The sequence below is a fragment of the Accipiter gentilis genome, chromosome 26 (genome assembly GCF_929443795.1).
Source record: "Accipiter gentilis chromosome 26, bAccGen1.1, whole genome shotgun sequence".
NCBI classification, from domain to species: Eukaryota; Metazoa; Chordata; class Aves; order Accipitriformes; family Accipitridae; genus Astur; species Astur gentilis.
Genome location: NC_064905.1, coordinates 10,104,392 through 10,129,487, shown reverse-complemented (window position 1 = coordinate 10,129,487; position 25,096 = coordinate 10,104,392). Strand labels below are relative to the sequence as shown.

Genomic DNA, 25,096 nt, shown 5'->3' with positions numbered 1-25,096 from the left:
GCTGTAGATACGATCCCTCTTTTTATCCATCTACCAAGACTCTTCCTATTCTCTTTTTTTTTTTTTCAGCCGGTCACTTTTTCACCCCGATTAATCTGTTCAAGCCAGGTGGTACTTGCCCAAGACCGCACCTCTCCCACTGCCCACCCGCATCACCCCCAGCCCTGCCCCGTGCTTCTTTATTTACCTCCCCTTTATTTTCCTCACCTCACCTCTCCCCTCCTCTCTCTCAGGAGAGCCCGCGCCCCACCGGCGCGAGGTACCCCAACCCCGCGCGCCCTCGCAAGACTGCAAATCCCAGCAGCCTGCGCGCGGCCTCTTCCTATTGGCCGGCGCCGGCAGGAAGCGACCTGCGGGGTGAAGGGTGAGGCGCGGGAGGCGAGCGGCGGCCGGAAGGGAAGGCGCAGGTCTTTGCCCGGGGCCGGGGGGGAGCCTTGGGGTGGGCCCGGCGGTGAAGGAGGAGGAGGGTGTCAAGGGGGACCGTGGCCGCAGCCCGGCCCCTCATCTCTGGGGGCGGCATAGGGCTGAGATGGCAGCGCCGGGGAACGGCTGCTTGCGGCCTGGGTCGGGGGCGGGGGGGGGGTGTGCTGAAGGGGAGCGCGGTGCAGGCGGGGCCGGCGGCAGGGGGCTCGCTGTACGCAGTCCGCAGGGGGCCGGGGTGGACGAGGGGGTGCTGAGGCCTGTGGGTAGGCCACTGCGTGTGAGTCTGGTCCCGCTGTAAAGGAAAAGCCGTAGCCTAGTGCTGTGGCGTACCGGTCCTGGGAGTCTGACCTTGCGAATTAACTTATTAATGGGAACAACGTACTGGCCCTGTGTCTCCGTACAGTGCACAGAAAAAGCATGTATAAGTTGCTCCCTCACCTGAAAGATAATAGTTTCCCTCACGTGATGTCAAGAGTGCTTTAAGTACTTGACAGATAAGTTTGCTGACGAGGCATTTATGTTATGCTTATTGAGGGTTATTTCTTTATCATTTCTAAAAACCTAACCCCTCCAAGGAGTCCAACATGGAAGAGTTTAAAGATGCAAGTTCACCTGAAGAATTACTTGATCACTTAAAGCTTTCTGATCAGAAGTCCTCAGAGACCAGCCCCCAAAATGCACATAATCCCAAAAACATGGAAAGTGGATATACACCATCTTCAGCCAAAGATCCCACAACAGCAGATGAGTGTTTCCATGACTGTCATGATTCCTTTGAGGCAAAAGAACCTATGCTGGATGATGAAGGGAATTTACAGAATGATGAGAATAGCTCAAGGAAGCAGACAGAACTAGATGAAGACTACTTACTAGAACTAGAGAAAGATATGCCAGAGGAAGAAAAACAGGTAATCTGAAGTAGCAGTGTTGAATATAAAAAGATATATTTTAATTGTCTGAATGGTCTGTGGCTGGCATGAAAATGGACCTTTAAAACTCTCTTATGTGTCTAGGTTTACTGTTCTTAATGTCTTCTTTTCAAAGAACAAGTATTTTTGTGAGCTTTCCTTGCTGTTCTTAATCATCACATTCCATTGCAGATTTTTGTCTACTTTCACCAATGTGTAAGGTTACTGTGACTCAGGGAGATTATAAGAAACAAAAATCTCCCTGTTTCATGTTATTTAGTTTGTGTGTATTCATTGTTTTCACCTGATTAGCTGCAAGTGCTTTTCCAAAACTTAGAGCAGTTTTCAGGACAGCTTTCATATCTGAAAGGCTAGTTTATGTAATACAACTAATTGGGATTAAATTTGAAAGCATCCCTGTAGATTACTTAAGCTTTAATTGAACAAAACACATTAAATGTGTGGTTTTGTTGACTTTCAGTGCTGTTATATTGGACAAAATGTTTGGGTAACAAACTAGATAATGTTGTGGGGAGTAACCAAATGGGTCTTGGGGGAAGTCCAACAGCCTCTGTAATGGTGTTTTCTCCCCTGTAAGTCTGTCTGAACCAGTTTTTTTGATGCTTAATTAGTGGTGTCACTTGACAGCAGTTAGTTTTCAGACTTCTACGATATTATGGTCATCTAGTAGTTAGAAAAAAAAAAACTTTTTTTTTTTCTAACTTTGAGAAGACATGTTAAATCACTTGCAGGATTAGACTCTTTAATTGAGTAATGCCATGAATTTCTGCTGGTAATTATGTTCTCATAGCAAATGGTGGAAGGCTTTCTACTGATTTATGGATTTTTTTTTTTTTCCTAATTTTTTTCAACTTTAGTTTGCAAATGGTGGGGGAGTAAAGATATTAAACTAAATTCTTGTGTCCCAACATATAACTCTTGTAAATTTTTTTTAACACTATTTTTGACAAGTTATATAGCTTGGCCTCTTAACAGATCATGTTTCAAAGAACTGATCTAGCATCTTAAAATCTAACTGAATTATCCAAACAAGCAGTTACTTGTAGTGAAACTTGAAACAGTGAAAAAAGGTACTACTATATTCTTTGGCAGTTGGGGAAAAAGTGGAATTCTGATGTATAATAACTTATGTGAAGGGAAGGTTTCAGCAAACTATTTTATAGTCCTGTAGGCATGAATTAGATCTTATTTTAATAAAGGAAATGGAGTCCTTACTGGAAGACTAGCTGCATAATTTGGATCATGGGTAACATTGAATAACTGATTATGATGAGGGAAGGAGAGACTAGAGTAAGGAATGGCAGCTATCGCAAGAAGGTAAGCAGCATATTAGGAAAGCATTACTTCATAGGGGAAGATAGTGTATTGTATGGCTGTATAGTTTTTATTCTGGCAACTCCCAAATCACCAGGAACAGTAAAAGAAATTACTACTGTAATGGACAAGTACTACTAAAATGAGGCATTTGATGAAAAAGAAGAAATGAAGGGTCATGCCAAATTAATTTTTTTAAAAGTGCTTAAAATATTGTGAATGTTTCAGTGAATTTATAGGGGCTTATTATTCTTTTGTGCAGGCAAGCTGATCTTTTCTAATTCAACTCACCTGGTAAAGCTGGACCACGCTTTCTTAACTGTTGGCTAGCCCAGTCTGTGTTGTATAAGTAAATAAATGCTGGCTATACATTGCCCAAAAAAGTTGGAAAGAGGGAGGGGCTTGGCAGTAACTTGACTTGCCATGGTCTTATTGTCAGCTACTGTAAGTAGAGAATGAGGGGCTGAAATATGCAGACCTAAGATGCCAGAGGCAGCCAAACATATAAATTGTTTGTTACAAACCAGTTTAATCAAGTCGTGGCTCCAATAGTTCCCTTGCTTGTAGGGTGGGATTTCTGACCAAAATACAGTTGGTTTTTCATCTATAGTAGAGATTGTTGTGTTAATGTAGAAGTTCTTGAGGTGGTAAAGCAATATGGGACTAGTGCGGAAGGGGAACATGGAATTATAATCTCATTGAAGTAGGAATGAGACTAAATGTAACACTTGTCTGCTGCTTGACCTTGTGGAAATCACTTTGTATCTCTCTCTCTGTCTCTCAATTTTGACATATGTAAAATGGCCATAATGATGCTTGCCAGTTGTAATAATTTGAGATCTAATAATGAAGGGGGGGGGGGGGCACGGTGGAAATCTCAAGAGGTTGTCAGGTTATCTGGTGCATCCCTTGCCCGAAAGGGCCTCTGGAGGTCATCTAGTCCAACCTCCTGCGCAAAGTTAGATCAAATAGATCAGCCTGCCCAGAGCCATGCAGACATCTCTGATCCTGGAGACTGCACAGCCTCTCTGGGCCCCTGTTCTAGTGTTTAACTACCCTCATGGTTGAAACTTTTTTCCTCATATTTAATTAGAATTTCCTTTGTTGCAACTTGTGATCACTGGCCGTCCTTTTTCTGCATGCCTAAGGAAAAGTCCATCACTGTTTTCTCTAGCAATGAAGTCTTGCCTGAGCCACCTTTTCCTAAGGCTGAACAAACTCAGTTCTCCTAGGCTGTCTGCTTAGGTCATGGTCTCCTGTGTCTTGACCATCTTGGGGGCCTTCTGCTGGACTCCCTCTGGGAAGTTGATATCTGTCTTCTTTTTTCTTTTTTCTTTTTTTTTTTTTTTTGTATGGCAGGAACACCAAAACTGGGCACTCTCCAAGTGAATTCTCTCAGGTGCTGAACAGAAGGCAAGAATCACTTCCCTTGACTTACTTACTACACAGAAAAAACACCACATTGCCCTTGTGTCTCTTCCAGTTTAGACTAAACAGTCCCTTTTTTCTACTTGTATTTATTGCTTGTACAACAAGGAGCATTAGTCACGATGAGGCTTCTGCAGCAGCCTGTGACTTGAAGGCAGCTTGAGAGTTTCATAGACAAAATGCTAAAAACTGTGAGGAAATTATGTCATAGAACTAAACTCTAGAAAGAGCAGCAGGCCTGGAAATTGGGTGTCTTAATTTTTGTGCTGCTCTTGTTTCTCTTGTATTGTTGGGTAACCATTTAATTTTGAACATCAATTTTTGCCTTCTGTAAAATGAGCAGAAGAATTGTGAATGTTGAATACTTGCATTCAGCTTTGTGGAACTCAATTGAAAGGTGCTACGGGAGTACAAAATAATAACTGTTTAAAGCTGGAATGATTTCCTTAGAGAAAGTATTGAGACAGCTGCAGTTCTCATCTTTCTGTAGGTTTATTTCCAGTGGTATTGAGCAATTGTGCCCTTCAGCTTGGTTTATGCTTATAGCTAACGAAATGGAGGGATTCCATCTCTTAGTATCACCATAACTATTAGATTGGCAGTATTTACATAGTGAACTTTAAGTTCCATAGAGAGCTTTCTGCATGGATTATATAAGCAGTCTTTAAAATACAGCTATATTGTTGTATCTTCTATAAGCAGAGCTGAGGAATTAGAATCTTACAGCAGTTGTTACAACTATTGAAGTAGCCCATTTGCATGATCTTACCCTGTCTCACCTTACATTCTCTGTGTAGTAAAACCATGGGGGTGGGTCATTCCTAAATTGCCACTCCAGCTTTCCTCATGATACCTGGAATTGATGGCTAAATATTTTATTTTATTTTTATTTTTTTAAGTGAAATGTTCTCTATATTTTGATTACTAAAAGAATCTGTTATATGATGCAGCTTTTAAGAAAAAATACTCCAGTTACGGTCTGAAAGCAGCTGCTGTACATCTGTTCACAGTTTTTCAAACATTTTAAACCTCCTTCCAATTACTCAAAAGGTCGTTTTAGAGAAGGGCAACATGATTATTTTTTTTTTCAGCTGGAGAAAATGAGGCAGAAATATTCAGAGCTTGTTTATTTGACTGTTCAGGTTGTGACCAGACGCTCGGCAGCAGTGTTGTGTTTGCTACTTAGGCAGTCCTTGATCAGTTATTCTCAGCCCCCTGCTGCCTCCTTCATTGTGCTAGCACACCTCTCTGTGTGAATGTGCAGTGAACCAGTTACAGGGAATGATTCAGATGAAAAATAATGCTGTATTTTTAGATCAAGGGCAGTGCTGGTAAAAGTAGACATCAAATGGCAGCCTTGTGATGGCATACAGGGGTAGATGGATTTTCTTCAATTAGACTACTTGCCTAAATAAGAAAAACTTCCCATGAACTGCGGTTGCAGCACCAACCATAAACTATGTATTCAAGTCATAAGGAGAGCTGAATGTTAGCCCTGCTCAAATTTATGGGGCTACACCTTAGTAGTTTTGTTTGTTTGTTTGTTTTTTAAACTAAGCCCATTGTTGTGTTTTAGCAGCTCTAATAAATGAGTTCTTTTAAGTGATGTTCTCCAATAACTAGGCTGTAGAAGAGAAAGTCTCTAATTTATTCTGGGGATGCAAAGAGAGATTCTAGTCCTTGCTGTGTGTGTTTATGCGCATCTTATGTGCAAGCTTTCATGGTAGCAGCTCTGAGTAGAAATTCTCACTCATGCAGAAGCTGCTGCAGAGATCAAACTAAAGGAGCAAGAGGTTGTGTATTTTCTCTCAATTATATTTTGAGAGCCCCATACAGTGAAATTTCTAATTTTCAGCAACAGGAATTACTTCCAGGGAAACAGTACCAATCCTGTAAGAAGTCTACTACACAATGCAGCAAAATAAGTACTTGAGGGGATATTAAGAGACAAACCTGTAAGAGGTATTCTTAAAAACAGGTGTAGCATAGAGCCTGGTTACTTGTCTGGACTTGCAACTCCACAATTAAGCAGCCTGAAACAAAATTCACTTTTATAAGATTTTGTTGTTGTTGCAAAAGCATGCTGATTGCTGCCTCAGCAGAGGCACTGAGCAGTAAATTGCTTTTGATGCATTACAAACAGATTTTTCTGGTTAGTTGTCATTGACAGTGATGGCTTTGACGTTGGTCTAGTCTGCAGAATTAATCACAAGACACCCAACAGCTGTTACATGGTAATTGTTTCAGTCTGACCTGGTCCTCTTCTGGAGGGACACCCATTAATTATGAGTTTATCCAGCAGCAAGATTCTGAATCCCTCATGCTCTTCCATCATGACAGATGTCTTGTTCTTTGGGCCTTGTCTGGCAAAGACTTAAGCACCTGGCCTAGTATGCTCTTATTTTGTATATAGAATACTCCTTTCTAGCTGCTGTAAGACCCTGGAATAGATATCTAATATTCCTCAAAAGCAATTCCCTTCTTTGGGCTGTTGCATGTGCATTAGAGCTACAGCTGGCTGTAATCATGCTCAGCTTCTATTTTAACACTAGGAAATGTGTCAGCAAGACAAGGAACATAGCTCTAGTAGAGGAGATTCTTGATTAGTATCTTGTTAGCAACTCTGTAAGAATTAAGTGAAACTGATCTTTGAGAAATAATGTTTTTGTGTTATACCTGAGATTTTTTCAGTTCTGGGCTAAACAGTAAAACTTTCTTTTGTTTTGTTCTGGTTGGTTTTTTTTTTTGTTATTCTGTTTTCTCCAGAGGTTCTAGGATGTGTTAGAGAACATTGTCTTAATCAAGAAATTTCCTTTAAACTGCTCCTCTCCTCACCCTTTCTTCCCTATGCTTTAGGTTGATCCCGTTGTTCTTCCATAAATTCTAGCTTCTATATAGAATTTGCTTTTCCAAGGGTTGAAGAACTGATCTGGGATTTCTTCTGAGGTGGCTTCTCAGGTGTAGTCATTCATTTCAGCATTTGGTGTTTTCCTAGTTCTGTCTGTCCAATATAATATAGTAACCTTGACTCTGTCAAAGTTGCTGTTTTTTCTATAGTAATTACAAAATAAAAGCTAAAATACAAAATGGAAGAGGGATATAGTGAAGTCAGTCATATTTTGGAGCAGTCCTCAGGTGTTGATCACTTGGAGATGGTCTCAGAACTCTTTCCAGGAAGAATTATGTGACTGGACAAAAAAAACCCAACAAACCAACAGATTATTAATACATGAGACAATCCAACTGTATAGCAATAAAACTTGCAAGACAATTGGGTTTTGAAGGTATCACAATGTAATCTTGTGACTATAATAAAAGACGATCCCCTTATTCAAATTACCTACTTCAATAATCTGAATCCTGTACACAGTACAGCACCAATACTAAATAAGCTACCACTTTGGTCAAATGGGAGGAAAAGGTAGATTGCTAGACTAAAACTGCCCTGTCTTATGGCTTGCAAAAGAGAAAAAAACATCCTGTTGTATTTTCTGAGTTAATCAAAGCTTGGAGAAGTACATTTGAGAAGTATATCTGTATCTGCTAGAGTAATTAATTCCAAGTGCTGGTGAGAAGAACTGGGATAAAATCTGGAGTTACAATATCCCTGTGTCATTTATAGTTCTTCGAGTTATAAAAGTCTTTTGCTGGATGGCAATTTAATAGAAAGACTGAAGAAGTATACCTTCATCTTTCTTTCAGTGCTGCTTTCTGATTTTAGTCTTATATTAAGTTTTGCATTTGTCTGGAAGATGCTGATACTGTCAAATTGAGACCTTTTTGACTTGTGGTGGTGATGGATTAAGTGGTAAGCTCCACTTTTCTGCCTGAGGCTGCTGCCTCTGAAACTGGAACAACTGAATGGCGTGTATTGTCACTCAGGAATAGTCACAGTTAGTGTGGCATGTTGACTTAAACCGACTGTCATGGATGGATGTGACCTATTGTCTCTGAAGTGCTGCTTACAATTTCAGGAAAAGGTAGTGATTTGGCAGTAGAAATACTAACGTGTCTACCATGGAGTTACAATGAGCAGAGATCGGCCAGAGTCTAACAATGCTTATTACTCTACCTCTTGAGTGTAGAGGGCAGATTTGGCACAGTTTTCAAGTGACAACTCTAGCAAGATTTGAAAAAGGATTTTTTGAGTGACTACAACATTAAATTGAAATTCAGATCCTTGAATGCATGATACCGCAATAGCTTCACAAAACTGCAGGGGGAAGCAGATGACTGCTAATGGATGACTTAGCAATAGAATTGGTATTTGAAGCTGAAAAATATATCCCTTATCTGTTTAAATTCCTTGCTTCCGTGAACCCTTTGAACTCCAGTAATTTTAAATTGACTGCTACTTGGTGACCTTACAAAAGGGTATATGAGATGCAGATGTGCATTGTCACACTGTATAAATAGCCTTACAGAGAAGAGAGTATGCATTTGCTGCTCTTGACAAAACTGAAGCCAAGAACAGTTCCCTAACAAAGTTAAATCAATTGATCAAATAAAATGCATAGGACCCACCAGAGGAAGTATAGTTGGAAGTGTTACAAACTGAGGGTGTTTGTCCTTCAGCTCTTACCAGCTATATTTAAGGATTTTACTTCCAGCACTTTTGTTACATAGGTTACTTCCAAAACAAACAGTGAAAATAGGTAGGTTGCTTTCTTCTCTAGTAGTAGACTAATACTTTAATGCTTTTATTTTTAACCCTGAGTTTTTTGGCAGAGTAGCTGAGGTCCAGGGACTGACTGTTTGATGGCCTTTCTTTTGAATTGTTTTACTTTATTGTCAGAAGGCCAAGCTGTCTTTTCTCGTTACTTCATATCAGGCCTTAATCTTCAGTACCTCTTGCTTGCCAAGCAGGTTTATGTTAGGATCCTAATTTCTTCAGAATATGGACAATTGTAATTCAGTATCCGAATATGTCAACATTTCTAATCAGATCCTTTAAGAATCATATTACTAGTTAAATGTAGTTATTTCTTCTGGACTTCAAAAAAAATTATTTATTTTTTACTTTGTACATCAAAAACTAATGCCTGCCACTCAGAATTTGTCATCTTTGTGTTAATAAAATTTGCAAAAAACAAGCCTTAAGATTTTGCTGACTTTGAATAATCATAATGGAGTGTAAGTTGGGGAAGTTGTGCCTGACCCCAATGTCGTGTATGAGCAGCCTCAGGGAATGTAGTGGGTCAAGATATCTTTTCCATAGGCAGAGCATTCTAGGAGTTCAATCTGACCTACTTCCCTTGCTGAGGAAAGGGTAGCCTGCCCTGCAGCTACTTAAATCTTTTTCTGAAAAATGAGTGGGTAGGGACACTGAAATGACATTGTGCAAAATTTGTCCCAAGGACAAGTCACTTGCAATTTTTTCATTCTGGGCTGATATGATCACAGTAAACTGTTGACCAGTCAATTTGCAATTGTCCATCGAAGCTGGAAATTTAGCATACTGAGTGGAGAGGTTATGTCTTCTAACAGTGGTTTAGTCTTTGGGTTTGGGGTTTTTTTTGTTGGTGGTTTTTGGGGTGTTTTTTTTTTTACCCTGAATTTGAATAGAAGACAGTTTCTGACAGCACCCATTGGACCAGTCCTTTCAGGTTAAATGTAAATTAATCCAAAATAGTTGATTTTCCCCTGCTTTTGTGTTAGGATTTTCTGTTAAAGAAATGTATATGGAGGCATAAATGATGTATTTATTTCACAAATACATAGTGTGCTTTAGAGGGCAGTGCACTTGGATGTGACATGCTAATACGTATGCTTTTACATCTTGTGGAAAAGTCAGAGGAATTTGCTTCTAGGGATAGTCTGCTGCTATGTATTGTTTATGGGTCATACTTCAATCCAGAATGAAGCATGAGGTACCCTATAGACTTTACCTTTTTTAAAAATACTGTGAAAACTTGTACAGTTTGGAACTTAAGGGACAGCCTGAAACCCGTAGTACAGGGATATCATGAAAATGTTGGTCAAGCTATAACAGAAATACTGGTTTGGAACCAGGACTGCATTGCTTGCATTGCTGCTTTCCAGGGAGCTGAGTAAGCTGCAAAACCATATACGGTGTTCTTAATGCTGCTGGCTTCTGAAACGTGCTTAGACAACACCTTTTCTGGTCAAATAGTCAGAAGTGACCGCAAGACTGTCACTGACATTTGTATGTCTGTAACAATTATGTGACTAATAGTCCTCTATTCTTCAAGTTTGTGCAGTTTGATTTACAGGCAAGAGGACGTACAAAGGAACAGGCTTTCGGAGGAGAGTTGTATGAATCATCAGCTTGCCAGCGTGACAGTCCTTAAACTCTTCCGTTGCTCAGAACTTTCATCTGCCCATGTTTCCCCAGCGAACATGGCCATACAGCCACCTTGGTCTTTCTTCTGTGCTGTTGAGACTCTAGGTCACCATCCTCTTCCATCCTCTTGGCTACCTGAGAAGGAATCCCACAAGTGAAGAATTATTTTTTTTTCCCTTTCACTTTTTTTTTTTAAATATCAAGCTTCTTTTCTGAAGCCGCCTTGCTGCAAATCGTTTTTATATTAGTGTTTAATTCTTAACTGGGGTAAACATGTAATATTTTGTAATAATTCTAATAAAATGAAACAAAATAATGATAATACAGGTAAAGCTTTTCATCCAGTGTTCCTTGATTTTTAGGGTTTCTGCATCAGGAGTACTGTGACCACACTGTAGTTCTCATTTTATTAAAAAAAAAAAAATCTTTTGCTATTGTAGAGTTATAACTCTACCTTATGCAACAGTGAATCAGTTAATGGCACTTAAAGGCCAGTTCTTAAATAGGTCATGAGCAATGAAGTCAGTAGGGGTAGTGTTTCAAGCATTTCTTTTCTTGAATGAGGGTTGTCTATGTAGATCTTTCATGTTTTCCAGTAGGATCATCATCTCCAAACCTGTTCTGTGCTGAAATCTGGCTGCTTTGTTCACTGATGTGAAAATTACTTCCGTTGGGCTTTCACTCTATATGCATTCAAGATGTTATAAAAATTTCTTTCTGTGGAGGGTCAACTGTGTGTGTGGCAGTGACCTTGCTGGAGCTGTTTTGTGTGGCACTTCAAAAGTTTGGGTACAGCTTTCAAGTGCAGTTACATACTTCCTGTGCTGAACAGCAGAATCCTACATACATACAAAGAATTGGTGCTTTGAATGCTGCTTGTGCCTTAAGTGGTTAAATTTGTTTGTACACTCACATTTAGAAAGCACCAACTGGCTTGTGTATGTTGGTGCAAGTGACATTGTGGAAGGACTTGTGTAGGTTTGTCAGTCCACCTTGGAGGAAAGCCAGTTTCTAAATAGGGGTGCATGTTTTGTCTGACCTATGTTCTGGTTTATGAGGTTTTTTTTAAATGTGAGGAGCAATGAGTATTAGAAAACATATTTAATAGGCAACAGGAAAAAATTTAGTGATGTAGGCATGTATCGAAAGGGTCAGATATTTTACTGTGTAATTTTTTGTGTCACAACTGAATGCCATTCCCCTGAGCCTAGTTTTCAGAGCATTGTGATCTGTTATTACTAAGATGGTGACAATGGTCAGGTGAATTACTTTCCAAAACCAATAAAAGCAAGAGGAGAGACCCTCTGATTTTGTATTGTTTGTCAGCTACGTGGCGTAGCTGTGAGATGGTGCAGCGCTCCACAAAGAGTACTATATTTAGCTGTTTCCAAGGAGATGTTCTGTGCGATATTGATAATTGCATTAATCCTTGATTTACACAATCTGCAGGAAAGGAAACTGCTCCTTTTCCTAGTGTTGGCTTTTTAATTGCTCGATGATCTGTAATTTATAGACACCTTGATTTAAGTCCTTTGTGTCTGCATGTGTGTTGGGGGCAAAATCAGTGGTCAAATAATCATTTTTCTACCATAGAAATGATTCATGAACATGAGCATTGCTTCTTGATGTTACTATCTTATTTATAGTGCTTTGTTTTTACTTGTGTGGGGTATGTCTGCATGTGAAAGACTTCCATTGTAAATAGGTTGAAGAGATGACTTGGTGAAATCCTGTGTTTTCTGTGTCAAAGGCTAAGAGCATTCATGTCAACTTCACTTGTGCCAAGAGTACTGTTAAAATATTCATGGCTGAAAACACAACTCTGCTCAGCATGTGCAATTTTCACTGTATAACAGAACAATCTTCCTGGGTCTGATGGTTTAGTCACTCTCTCTGCATAAGAAATCTTTCAGGGCAGTATTATCCATGGACCTGTTTCTAATGGAGTCAGCTCAACATGCTTTGTACATCTCTGAAAGTAACTACGAATTTCTGAGGTGGAATTATTTCAAGCAAATCTTCTAAAATATATTCTACATAGTTGACCTGCAGTGATTGAATTAAATTGAGTTGGAAAGGAAAAGCAAACAGCCAGCTAAAAAGCTAACATATTAGTTTAAACCTTGTAATTCACTATGAATGCTCTTTCTGCATACTGTTGTCCATGAACTGGAGCTTTTTAATTGCCTTGTTGTTATACTCCAGTGTTTCATGGATATATAAAGTGTATCATGTCACAATGACTACAAGCAAGCGATCTTGGTACTAGTTAAAATTCTTCAGGTTACGTTTTCTTCTGAATTCTATTCATATTTTATTTGGAACTGCAGCTGACCTACTTGTTCATTTCAATTAAATACTTTGAGACATTGTCTTTTCTTTTGTAGAAAAGAAGAAAGGAGAGCACAACGCTGAAGGAGAAAGGAAATGAGCAGTTCAAGAAAGGAGGTGGGTTGATAATCTTTTACACCATATGGATGTTACGGACTCTTAAATTAATACTTAGCCATCATGGTGATGTTGCAGAAAACCTATAGGAAGATCTCACACCTATCTTGCTCAAATTTACCATCTATATAATTTTTCATCTGGCTCTAGAGAACAGAAAAAGATAGCAGACGTCCTTAAGAGTTAAGTTTAAATCACAAAGACTTGGATTACTAAAGCAGTATTCTCATGAAAACTAAGTGTTTAAATCCAAGAACATGATAGAGAATTGACTGCCTTCCAAGTGCCATGATTTCTTTTACTAATCAAAAAAGGCTTCCACTAGGCTCTGAGTTTTGCTAATGCGTGTGCTTAGAATTGATGCAGGACTTGGTGGCCCAGTAGCTCTCTCATTCCTTTGTACATTTGCATGTTTCTTTTTATCCACTGACTCTATCTGTTGTACATTTTCTTTGTGTATGTGTGTGTATGTATATATACAGGCATCTATATATACATATACACACGTATGTATATCTATATGTACCTACATGTACATCTATATACATATAGATGTACATGTATATGTTTATATAGAGATGTACACACATGTCTATGTGTGTATATGTAGAGATGTACATGTATGCACACATACATATATTAAAAAAAGAAAATCTAGTGCTGTGTAAATTTCTAGCTTATGCCAGAACTGGATGTGTTCTGAACATAGTTAATACATAACAACAGGTTTGAGGTCAGTAATAAATAACTGTACTAATGCTTTTAATTGAAAAACATAAAGGGAGAAGTGTTTTTGACACCTACCTTTCATTTAATGTTCTGGTGGCTAGAGGATTCACAAAGAAACCAGGAAATGCAGATTCATACTTTCCACAGTCAGTGGGGGGACAAGTAATTTCCCCTTCCCAGAAGTATACCCTAATAACCAGACAGTGGCCTTCCAGTTGGAGGTGACTTACTGTGGGCTAAGGGAGCAAGATTCCTGGGGAATGATTTACCAATTCAGGCAAGCATCAGAGCAGGCAGAAGGGAACTGCTCGGACCATGAAAGCAGCAAGCCTGTAATGTTGGCTGAATCATCTTGTGAAGTCTCATCCATAGCCTCTTCTTGACAAATTCTTCGGCACATCTTTTCAGTGTGCCTGTGCCTGCCAAAGTGCTTACTAATCAGAAATAACACAACCTTTTAAGCACCTGGATGGTCACCAGCTAATGTTCACAGAAAGAATTGCTCTGGTTTTAGGACAATGCACTTGTCAGTATAGGGCCTTTTCACTCTTGACTTTACCTTTATTAGAAGGTAGAGTGGTAAACCACTGGTCCTTGCTTTAGACCAGACTTGATGATGGATGACCTTCAAGTGATAATGGGTTTGTGGTGACTGACCTTTAAGTCAGTCATTGAAGATGATGTGGCAAATAAAATATCGCCATAGCTGCTTTGAACAGGTATCGGTGCAGTGACGTGTTTCAGCACATGCTTCCTATCAGATCAGGGATACACTTAATCTGAAGAGATTCTACCTCTAAGGCTGGTACTCAAATAGAATGAAACAATTTCAGGGATGAGAATTATAAGCACGTCATGCCGCACTTGTTACATTAAGCTCAGGACTGTATTTCTGCTTTTACAAGGGTGTTGATTTTAAAATAATTGTCATTGATCTATGTACTACTTAGTAATGTACTTTGTCTGAGAGCAGCTACTGATTCTGGTTTAATATTGCATCGTATGTTGAGAAATGTTTCCAAAGAAATCCTAGCCGTGTTGTTCACTGACTGTACTGCTATTTGAAATAAATTGTCTGTTTTGGTTTTTTTGCTATTGCATCTGCAGACTATAGAGAGGCAGAAGACTCCTACACAAAGGCTCTGCAGATTTGTCCAGCCTGCTTCCAAAAAGATAGGGCTGTTTTATTTTCAAACAGAGCTGCTGCAAAAATGAAACAGGTGAATATTCTTTTTATTTTATGAAACACCATGTATTGATTATATGACAAATGCAATAATGAAGTCATTAGGGGAGCATAAAGGAGGGCAAAGGAATAAAGCTGTTTGCAGGTTTTGCTGCTTGCTCAGTCTGTCATGCTCCCAGTAGAAATGCTGGTATGCTTGGCTTTACTGAGGATTAATACAAACCTGAAATTTGCAGTTGGAACAGCTGTTCAAAGTTGTTCTGCTGCATTATGTTAAAACCACTGATTTTTTCTTTCATTCTCTCTATTTGAATGAAATTTAAAGTTCATGTAGAACAGATGTCTTTGAGCATGTTTAGTTTATGCAGACCATGTATTAGATTGTATAGAATTGTAGCTAGTTGGTGTTTTTTTAAAAGCCTGGATTGTCATATACTTGTCTTCATTTAATTGGCTCAAATGCTTTGAGGCATGAGCAGGACTTCCTAAATAGGGCTTTATTAATTCAGTTAGTCTGCTTCCATCACAGTTGCTATGTAGTAGGACAAAGCTATATAGTAGGGCATGGTCTGGATAGAATGGCTGCTGCTTTCTTCATATGTTTTCTATTCCGTGACCAGGGACAGGTGCCCAGATGTTAACCAGAATCAGCAATAAACTTAAGTAGCATGGAAGACACAGAACACAATCTGTCTGAACAGAAACTTTCACTTCTTTAGAAAGAGGAGATACTAAGAATTCAGGAGAAATTACTCCCTATTTTTGCCTTTGTTTTTAAGATTAAATTATTATAGAAAAATAGCACAGTTAACTCCTATCCTTAGTTTACCCTCCAGCAAAGAGAACTTTCTTGCAGTTTTCCTCCAGTATTGAGACAGATGCAGCTCTGTTCAGAAATGAACCTTGCAGCCATATTTAGGCATAAATAGATAAATCCTTACTCAGCATAGAATATTCTTGTTTGGCTAGAGTTATCTAACTTGCTGTTGGGATACGGAATTGTTTGAGCAGGCAAGGAAAAATTGGAATAAAATCTGTAATAACAGATGCTGGAACCTTTCAAATATGAAAGCTGTAAACTGAAAAACCTCCTCGTAATCCAGATGTTAACTATTGATATCACTGGGAAACTAATCCAATAGCCCCCAATGGAGTCCAAGATGATAAAAGGACTGTGCACAAACTAGTGTATCTCACCAGGATAGATCAGTGGAACCTGACAGACCAATACATTACTCTGAAAATAGATTCGTATTATTAATAACTTTCCCCATTAAGTTTGTTCTTCCATACCTGCTGCACCCATTTGCTTTGCACTACAATAAAAGCTTGTGAGGCATTCTCTTCTGAGACAGCTTCTGGTTTATGGAGGAGAGGAGAAAATAGTTAGTTCCTTGGGTGTAGAAAGATTACTACCACTTAGATCAACAATACAAGCACAGAATAGCCTGCATTTTGGGTTGGGTTTTTTTAAGCCCTTTTAGTTTGGATGAAAATAGGATCTCTGTCTCGGCTCTTTTGCTTTTTTTCTTGTTTCATTATAAGCAGATTGCCTGGCTGTCGTCTTCTAACTATGGTTGTCTGGGTGCACTAAAATCTTGTCCCTACCACTTCTGGAAGCCTTATGCACTGTCCCTTGTAGAGAAAGCAGTATTAGTGCTAAAGGCAGTATCTGCTTTCCAAATTTGTTAGCTTGTACAGACAAGAATTTATCTGGGGCTCTTGGGAACTGTCTATTCCAACCCCTTAATTAATTGACAAAGGTAGAAAAGCTGTAGCTCGGTTAAGCCAAGGCCTGCAGATGTGACTCAGCCTTTTGACTGTAGCTTGCTGCCGGCTGTTCAGTGCAGACCGATTAGTGGGGCAGCCATGCAGTTTGAACACTGGCAACCTTCACGGAGAGGAAGCTAATCACTGGTAAAGAGCTTTACATCAGAAGCAACGGTATGAAAAGCCTTGATTACATGAACATCCCAGTTCCTTGGAATGCCAGACAAACCTTTTTGCTTGCAATTGTAAATAATCTGTTTCACAAGAAATAGGATTTAAATGTAACAAAACTATTTTGTATTCTAGGACAAGACGGAAGCTGCCCTAAGTGACTGCAGCAAAGGTATGACTTTTTTTTTTTCTTTCTATGTGCTGCTCTTGTGCCAGATCTGTCATGCATAAATTATGCCATTTAGTGCCTTACTGCAGAGCTATAATTTTGGGCATAAGGGTCTTTAAAGAATTTAAAGAAAAGAATTCTTTATATTATTTATTTTGTAAAATGTCTATCAAACTTTTCCTGTCTGCAATAATTTACTTTCTATTCTCTTGTGCCGATAAGGCTGCTGGTTTACTTCTTTTTGATAGGGAAGTCTTTTTATTATGGAAGCTGTTTCCTTACACGTACTATTTTAAACCCATTTCCCTCTGCTATTCCCCCCCAGAACTTGGTTTAATCCCAGATTCCAAGAACCATGAGGCCTTAAAGAATTAAAAGCATTATCAAGTCCCTTTTATGCAAGGCTTTTGCTTTGTCACAAGGGGTTATGCTCTCCTGTTCTTGTCCTGCATGGTTTTCTCTCTGCAACTTCTGGTGAAATCATTTCAGCTGTGTATTGCTTTATTGCTTCCACCCACTCACCCATGCTTGAATATTTGTTAAACTCCCCATGACAGCTGGGGGAAAAGGTCCATGTTACCAATCAGAAAACTAATCCAATGGCTGCGTGCCAGTACCGCTTGTACCGTAAATGTGAGTTTGTACATGCTAAAAGTATTCTTGAAGGTAACAAATTCTAGCTTGCCTGTCACTTTGTAGGTTTGCCATGTTTTGGTGGTGGTGCATTTTGAAAAACGCTTCTGCTAATTTTGTAGTGGATGAAAGGGAATTGGTCTGCTTTGCAGTAGTGAGACTTAAACCTACCATCGCTTGACATTCCCCAGGGACTTGGCTTACAAACTGCAGTGCAACACTTGGAGCACAGCAGAGCAATTCACACTAACCTGCAACTTGCTGACTGTAGCATTGTCTTTGTCCTTCCAGAAGAAATAAACTAGGATATTTAGCTAGATAATCCTTGATTTAATTGTTCCAAGAACCATTTTAATGGGTAATTATAAAGTGGGCAGTCTTTCATACTCCCTCTTTCTATGATGAAAAATGGATGAAGAAATTTTTGAGAAATTACCATTTGCAGGTTACTGTTAAGTTTAGCATTCAGTCTTAACTGCATCTGTAAACACAGTAATGGCTGCCAAGGGAATAAGGAGAGGAAAAGCTTAAATTCAGTCTGTATGCCCCTGTAACTTGTAGAGCTAATATAACCGTTTGTGGATTCCCAGCCCAGTTTTGACTATTTGATATTAAATTCAGAAGAACACCAGTAGTTCTGGAGTTTGTCTCAACTTGAACCGAGATAAGCAGGGAAACGCTTATTTTCCCTGCTGTGTGTATCTTTAGGTATATTTAACTTTAGCTGTATTCTAATAATATACACTTACTAAATATACAAAAGTTGAAAAATATCTTACAGGTCCTTAAAATTTCTGAGGCGTCACTTAGAATCTCTCCATATATAGTATTGCAAAATTAAATGTTTGTGCATTATAAATCACTTCTATCTGTGATAGCTTGTAGATGTTAAATGAAATATGATCATTTGCATTAGACTTTCACAGGCAGATGTATGCCTTTTCTGAATTATGACTTAGCTTTTAAACTGTGCTTGATTCTGAGCTAGCTACATTATAAAGATAACTATTAAGAATTTAATACACACTTAAGAATTCATTTGAGGGGTGTAGAAATGTCTCAGGTAAAATACTGTGCCTTGTTTTTGTTTTCTAGCAGTGGAATTAGATCCTAACTATATTAGAGCTTTGCTGAGGAGAGCAGAACTATATGAAAAAACAGAGAAACTAGATGAAGCTCTGGAAGATTATAAGGCAGTCTTGGAAAAAGACCCATCAGTTCATCAAGCCAGAGAAGCTTGCATGGTAAGCCTTTATAGTATACTTTGGCCTAACTTTAAACCAAGGTCTTCTCTTTCCTTTTCTAAATATTCAATGTTGTTTATGCAAGCATCTTCATATGAAGTGTTGATGACTTTTTTTTTTTTGTCTGAAAGTGTAGTGGTTTTCTCATCTGGTTTTACGTAAGGAAGATTACATGAACTGCCACAACTTCCGTGACAAGTCTCTGGTCCATAAAGCATAGTCCTCTTTTTACCTTTGTAAAATGAGTGAAAGTAAATGTGTACTCTGAGCTGTAAGCATCTAATAACGTGTTTAGCTGTTGAATAGCGCATGCACACACACGCTTCGTTCTAGTTTGTGATTGAGGCTGTTAATTGTATTTATGCACGTTCTAGAAAAGGTTGCTTGAACCACTGCTGCATTTTAGTAGCCATCATTTCAATACAGATCTGCAATTTGGAGATTAGAATACAAGCACCCTATTAACACAGTTCTTGTGAGTGGGAGTCTGGTTTTCTTTCAGTAGAATTATTTATCTGATTGGTAAATTTGGAGTCAAATGCGTTTATGGCATAATTATAAAATAATTACTTTTTTGATGACTTGATTATATAACTTTGAGAATGGCGAAGACAGGATTCTATCAGTCTGTATCTATGTCTGTATCTACTTTAAAATGTTGATATTTTTGTTTCTTTATGTATCTGTTTCCTGTCCTTGTTCTTTGCTATGCCTTGCGTGTGTATTGGCCACTTCGAGTTATTTTACTAACAGTGACTGAAGTCTGCTATTAATCTTCAAAAACTTAGCCTTTCACTTGAAGAAAAAGGCACCTTGTGGTTGCAAACAGCACTCTCTCCTGATGCAAATACTTTCTTTGTTCTAAAAAAAAACCCCTGCAGCTTAGTACTGTGTTCCAGTGTCTGCTTTCACCACTTTTAATCAAATTACAAATACTTCAGACTTCAGCATTAAACATTCCTTGCAGAATCTTTGCCATATCTCTGTTAAGTGTAAGGAAACGCTTTAAAAGTTTCCTTGGCCTTTAGGATGTGTCAGCTTGGATAAAAAAAGGTAAACCCCTAGCACTTCCTGAAATCCCAATCTAACATGTAAATAATCTCTACTCAATGGGAATTTAAAGTCAGTGCCACAGCCTGCTGATTTGAGGTTTTAAGTAACTCTTTGTGTAAAATACCAGCAGGAACTGATTTTTGTAGTGATATTTAGTATGTTAATGCTCAGTGTGGAAAATAGCTGTGGATTTGACAAGTTCAGAGGGTCTTTCACAAGGGTAGCAAGAAGGGAAATTTATTTTGTGGAGAAAGCTCCTCTTACAGGCTGCTTGCTGTTCTTATTTTTGAAAAGAGTTTATGAAGGCTGTGTTGAAAGGACAAATGTGGTAGAGATGTAGCCAGATGGCCTGTGGTTTTGAAGGAAGATGTGCTAATGAAAGGTAGCCACTATAAAAAGTACAGTGGTGGTCACTTTTTATCAAAATGGGAGCTTCAGGTCATGGTAGGTGAATGGTTTGCAAGCACCAGAAAGCCTGGGAAGAGCTGACCATCTTCTGCAGGGAAAACAACAGCCAAACTATTCTTTACTTCCATTTTAAGGTAAATGGATGCAATTTTAAAACGTAATTCTTAGTTGGGCAGTCAAATCCGTATGCCAATACTTGTCTTTATTTATATCTGGTTAAATTTTCAAAGGGCATCATTATTTTAGTTCAGCTTCACATCAGTGAACCTGCAATGTGTTCTGCCACATAAAGAAAAAAAAAAATCACTTGCTTCACCCGCAATATTATCTCTAAAACCACTTTGAATATGTTGATGCAGAAATATTTTTTAAAGGCTTAGGTTTAATTGTTTTAACTCTCCATTTGGGAAAATAAATCATTAGTAGTGATTTCCCCCGCCACCACCAGCTTTTCCCCATACTGTGGTGTTGTAAGTGACAGAATAGAAACTGCTTTTATAGCATATTAGATAAGTAGCCTTGCCTGAAATTACTTCCTTTGGGACTGCATCAGTTGCACTGATGGCAGAAAAATATTCTGCTTAACTGTGTAACTCCTGTTAGTGGTAAGGGTATGGTTTCACAAAGCAGCTAAACTGGTCTACTAACTACCTGCTGCTTACAAAGCTGTCCAGTTGCTTTCCTTGTGCTAGCACTGGTACTAGGTCATGTCCGACCCTAGGGGATGGCTGGTTCTGTATACGAGTCTGGCAGACAACTAACTCTGCTAAAGGGAAAAACAGCAACAAGTGAGCAAAAAAAGGCAGCAACCAAAAAGCCCCAAAGTAAATACTTTTATATTGCCTTGGCTTTTTGCAGTCAGACAAGTCCTACTGCAAATGCTAGTGAGAAGGAAAGAAGACATGGTCAAGGCAGTGCAGGAACTGGGGCCATCCCTTTTGGCAGCACCCACTGACAAGGTCAGTTTACTGTACTGTGAAACAACCCCCTGATGCTTGTTGCATGCATCTATCTAGTTGCGAGCAGGAAAGCACTTTATCACCTAGCTCTTGGCAATGGCTTAATAAATGACAAGCTTGTCAAACATCGTTACTGCATGGGTAGTGACTGTGATCGGTCCATCACAGTCTAGAAAAGAGTATTTATGTTGGCCTTGTTTATAGTCTCCTAGCTGAGACTACGGCTTATTTGATTCAGGAATTCAGCCAAGGAGTCTGCTGACATTCATAAAGGAAACGATGGGGTTTAGTTTCTGTAGCTTGTAGTCTTTTAGCATTAGACTAGCTCCAGAGTGAGGCCTAGTGTAATCTAGCCAGTTACTTGGTAAAATAGTGTATAAGGAGTGCATTTTAGCAGCTCATCATACAAGGAACAACTGTGAAGATCAGACAGATCGTTATAAACTGCCAGTCAGGTTAATCTCCACAGATTAAGACTTTGGAACACTGTCAGTAGTTGGTACAAAATGTAAGGAGTTTAAAATACATATATTTTGGCTGCTTGGAACCCTCTGAAAGTATAGATACTGTCCTTTATAGCTTTTGCAAAACCACAATTTTCTTTCAGTGAGTATGCCTCTAATAATCTCACAAAAGACCCCTTGCTCAGTAACCAGTGGAGATTTGGGCTAGAAGAGAATCGTAAACAGTGCTGCTGTTCTTCCTGTCCATCTTTCCGGAATGATCAGTAATTTATTCTTAATTTTTGTAGCTGAGAAGTACAGAGGTTGACTGTTACATATACCTTCTGCTCCTTGACCTCATTTTACTAGGCAGAGGCTTTAGGCTCACATGTGGTGCAGAACACTTTGTACAAAATGCCCTCAATTTACACTGTACTGGGAGTTAGGACATTCTGCCCTGAGTTGGTTCTGTTCTTTGTTAAGTTTCAGAGTAGAAGCAATCTTTTGAGGCTGAAACTTAAAAGTCCCCCCCTTGAAAAATTGTTAAGGAAATACTGACAGCTAGTTTTACACTTTTTAAAATATTCATAATAAACTTCTGAATTTCATAATAACAAAACAATTCCATCTGTAATGTTGATTCCACATATGTGGTTAACATATCTAATGTGTAGGAGACTAAGAAGCTTTGCTTTATTGTAAAATGCATTGTGCTCTGCAGAAATATCGCAGCTTTTTTCCCCCCTCACTGGTAATGACAATGATGCATCGAGAGAATCTGCATATTAGCTTCATATGCTGCTAGAGCAAATCTTTTCTCCTTCCTGTACATAGAAAATATTTCAGATACAGCTTTAGGGCATGTCATGTTCTTGTTAAATGATAGTTTAAAAATACTAAATACACAGTAGTTGTTTGCTTTGATTCTTGATTTGGTAGCTGCACTAAAATTTCAGTACTGTTTATATTTTAGGAGTATGGTGCTAGTGTTCTGATTTAAATCCTAGTGTCACACACTTTAGTTACTTTTGACATATTCAATGCCAGATTAAACAGTTTGAAATTAAAATGTTTTGTGGTCAAATAACCCCTATTGATGCTTTCCCAGAAAGTGTTTAATTATATGGTATCAATCTTTAGGTTTTGTTTTTAGCAGGTGTGTAACAGTGTTGTGTGAATTTTAGCTTCAGCACAGTTTTTGAGGGATTGGCAGGCCAGATAAACTTATTTACCAAAAGAAGCTGTACTTTGAGGTAAGTATCATAGACACCAGATAAATAGCTGTCCTTACAGACACCTTTCTACAGATAACTAACCTTGCAAATACATTTCTGGAGTGAGAAATGCTGAGTCTTTACAATAGTAGTACTCAGACAGACAAAACATGGAGTATGTATTTCAGATCAAGGATTTGTGTAATTTCCTGCTAAAGCCTAATGTCCAAATGTGAGAGACACGTGCTATGTATGCCAAACTTGTCCAAGATTCAGCAAATCTCACAACCACAATGCAAACTGAATTTAGAGCCTGGGGATATCCACACATGTTTTCATGCAGGCAGCTTAGGTCCAGGTCTGCACCCAACTTAATAAGCCCCTCTGGGTCAGCAGGAGTCAGATGAGGTCTGACTGGGCTAATTAGATCTGGCTCACTGGTGGTGATGCTGGGCCTGGGCTAGTTTCAAGCTTAGCCATCCATGTATATCTGCATTCTATTCCTTAGTACTTGTTTTTCTGGTTTTTTTCCTGGGGTATACCACCTCTCTTCCCCATCAGTATAGAAAATGAACTGTATTTGCCAGTGTTCACCAGTGTATCCTGCATTGAAGAGGAGATGAATAGCCAGGCAGCCTTGTCAATGGGCTTCTTGTTGAGATGAACATCTTATCTCACTGTGGGAATGATATCAGGATGACAAACCTATCCATGATGACTGGAGCTATAAACGACAGGAAGGAACAAGATTAGGAAATGAATTCTTTAACTATGTTGAGAAGCCAGTTATCACAAGGCATGTGTATCAGGAGTGAATTCCACACCTGTTACCATAGTCTGCAACTGTAATTAATTTACTGATAGCACCATTACAGCAGATCTGTCTTATTTGCTATGACCTCCACAAGAAGAGACAGCATAGTTATGCATATAATTGCATGCTGAACTGCCAGAATCATACAGTAATAAGCATAGTATAAAGGCTTGAAGTAATACTTCTGAAATATATGAAAAAAGATATGTGAAAAGTGACAGTCATTTGTAATATATTTTGTTTCAATGTTGTATTTAACTGATGTATAGAAAATGCACAATTTAAATGAAACAATGGTAAATTTAGTTGTAGTGAATATAAAGTTCTAATTAAAAATGATTACAATCATATAGCAAAACACCAGTACTGCGTAAGGATGGAAGGTGAGTCACAGCTGTTCCAGGCATAAATGGGAATCTCAAATCGTTAGGAATGCATGGACCATGCAGTTACGTAATGCTCATTAGAAACATGTGATAAGTTTGTGACGGCACAACAGATTTTAACACTAGTGCCAGCTCTGAGAAGGGGAAAAGCACATTAGTGAACTGTTACTTGGACTAGTACCTTGCTCAGGATGAACTGCTGGAGTTCCCTCCCCATGATGACCTGCCAAGTCAAGGCCCGCATTTTATAATACCCTCTCCTCCTCAGAACTATGCAATATATTGCGTAATAAGATGCTGCTCATTAAGCTATGCCCTGAAGTTCATAGACAGTTAATTCAGTGATCTTCTGATAAAATATTTATATTTAGATGATCTTCATGTTTTCACACTGCAGATTTCCCTGAAGTGTGATGCCACTGAGAACTGACTCTATGGATGTTTTGCTTGCTACACCTGTGTTTACATTCAGAAGTCAAATGCTGTGCTTGCTTAGTTCCTCTAGCCTCTCTTACCAAATTTATTGCATGCAGCAGAGGAAATAGGGCTAAAATATACTTTAATTGTAAGTCTCTTAAATTCCATAAGTTTTTCAGTTAAAATTCCAAGCAAACAAATCAGATCTCTTTTTCAGCAGTAAAAATGTATGCCTATATGGAACCTGCACTTAGAAGTTACAACTTACGGTTTATGTGAACTGATGTCATAGGATGAATTACAGGTTTTCAAAATGATGAAAGTGTAGTTTGACATAAGGATTCCTTTTAAGCCATAAACAGTGTATCCTGGGTATGTGTGTGAAAATTCCATTAGTTTAACGTACAATATCATTGAAAGCATAGGTCTGATTCCAATTTTTATCTCTCTCCACAGCGATTACCTAGACAAATTGAAGAGCGGAATGAAAAATTAAAGAAAGAAATGTTAGGTAAGTAACATGTACATATAACTTGCGTAATAATCTTCATAGTCTACTAGAAAAACAAAAATGCATGAGTAGAATCTCTTGTATAATTTAAAGAAGGTAAATCTTAAAGGAAATACTTGTTCTGTGTTAAACAAAACTCCCAA

At 38.6% G+C, this 25,096-nt stretch overlaps 2 protein-coding genes across 3 annotated transcripts in view; both read left to right on the top strand.

The window, feature by feature from the left end:
* The window catches only part of LOC126050797 (uncharacterized), a 920,783-nt gene that overhangs the window by 232,441 nt on the left and 663,246 nt on the right, over positions 1 to 25,096 (top strand). The window lies entirely within an intron of this gene.
* The window catches only part of TTC1 (tetratricopeptide repeat domain 1), a 33,854-nt gene continuing 9,121 nt past the window's right edge, over positions 364 to 25,096 (top strand). The window contains exons 1-7 of one of the 2 annotated variants that reach the window (XM_049829164.1): positions 364 to 407; positions 999 to 1,331; positions 12,786 to 12,846; positions 14,683 to 14,795; positions 16,838 to 16,874; positions 18,600 to 18,748; positions 24,899 to 24,953. In XM_049829164.1, the coding sequence (XP_049685121.1) occupies positions 1,008 to 1,331; positions 12,786 to 12,846; positions 14,683 to 14,795; positions 16,838 to 16,874; positions 18,600 to 18,748; positions 24,899 to 24,953 (739 nt within the window). In that variant the 5' untranslated portion in view covers positions 364 to 407; positions 999 to 1,007. Of the gene's footprint in view, positions 408 to 645; positions 1,332 to 12,785; positions 12,847 to 14,682; positions 14,796 to 16,837; positions 16,875 to 18,599; positions 18,749 to 24,898; positions 24,954 to 25,096 lie in introns of those variants that run through there. The other variant, XM_049829165.1, reaches the window with a different exon arrangement.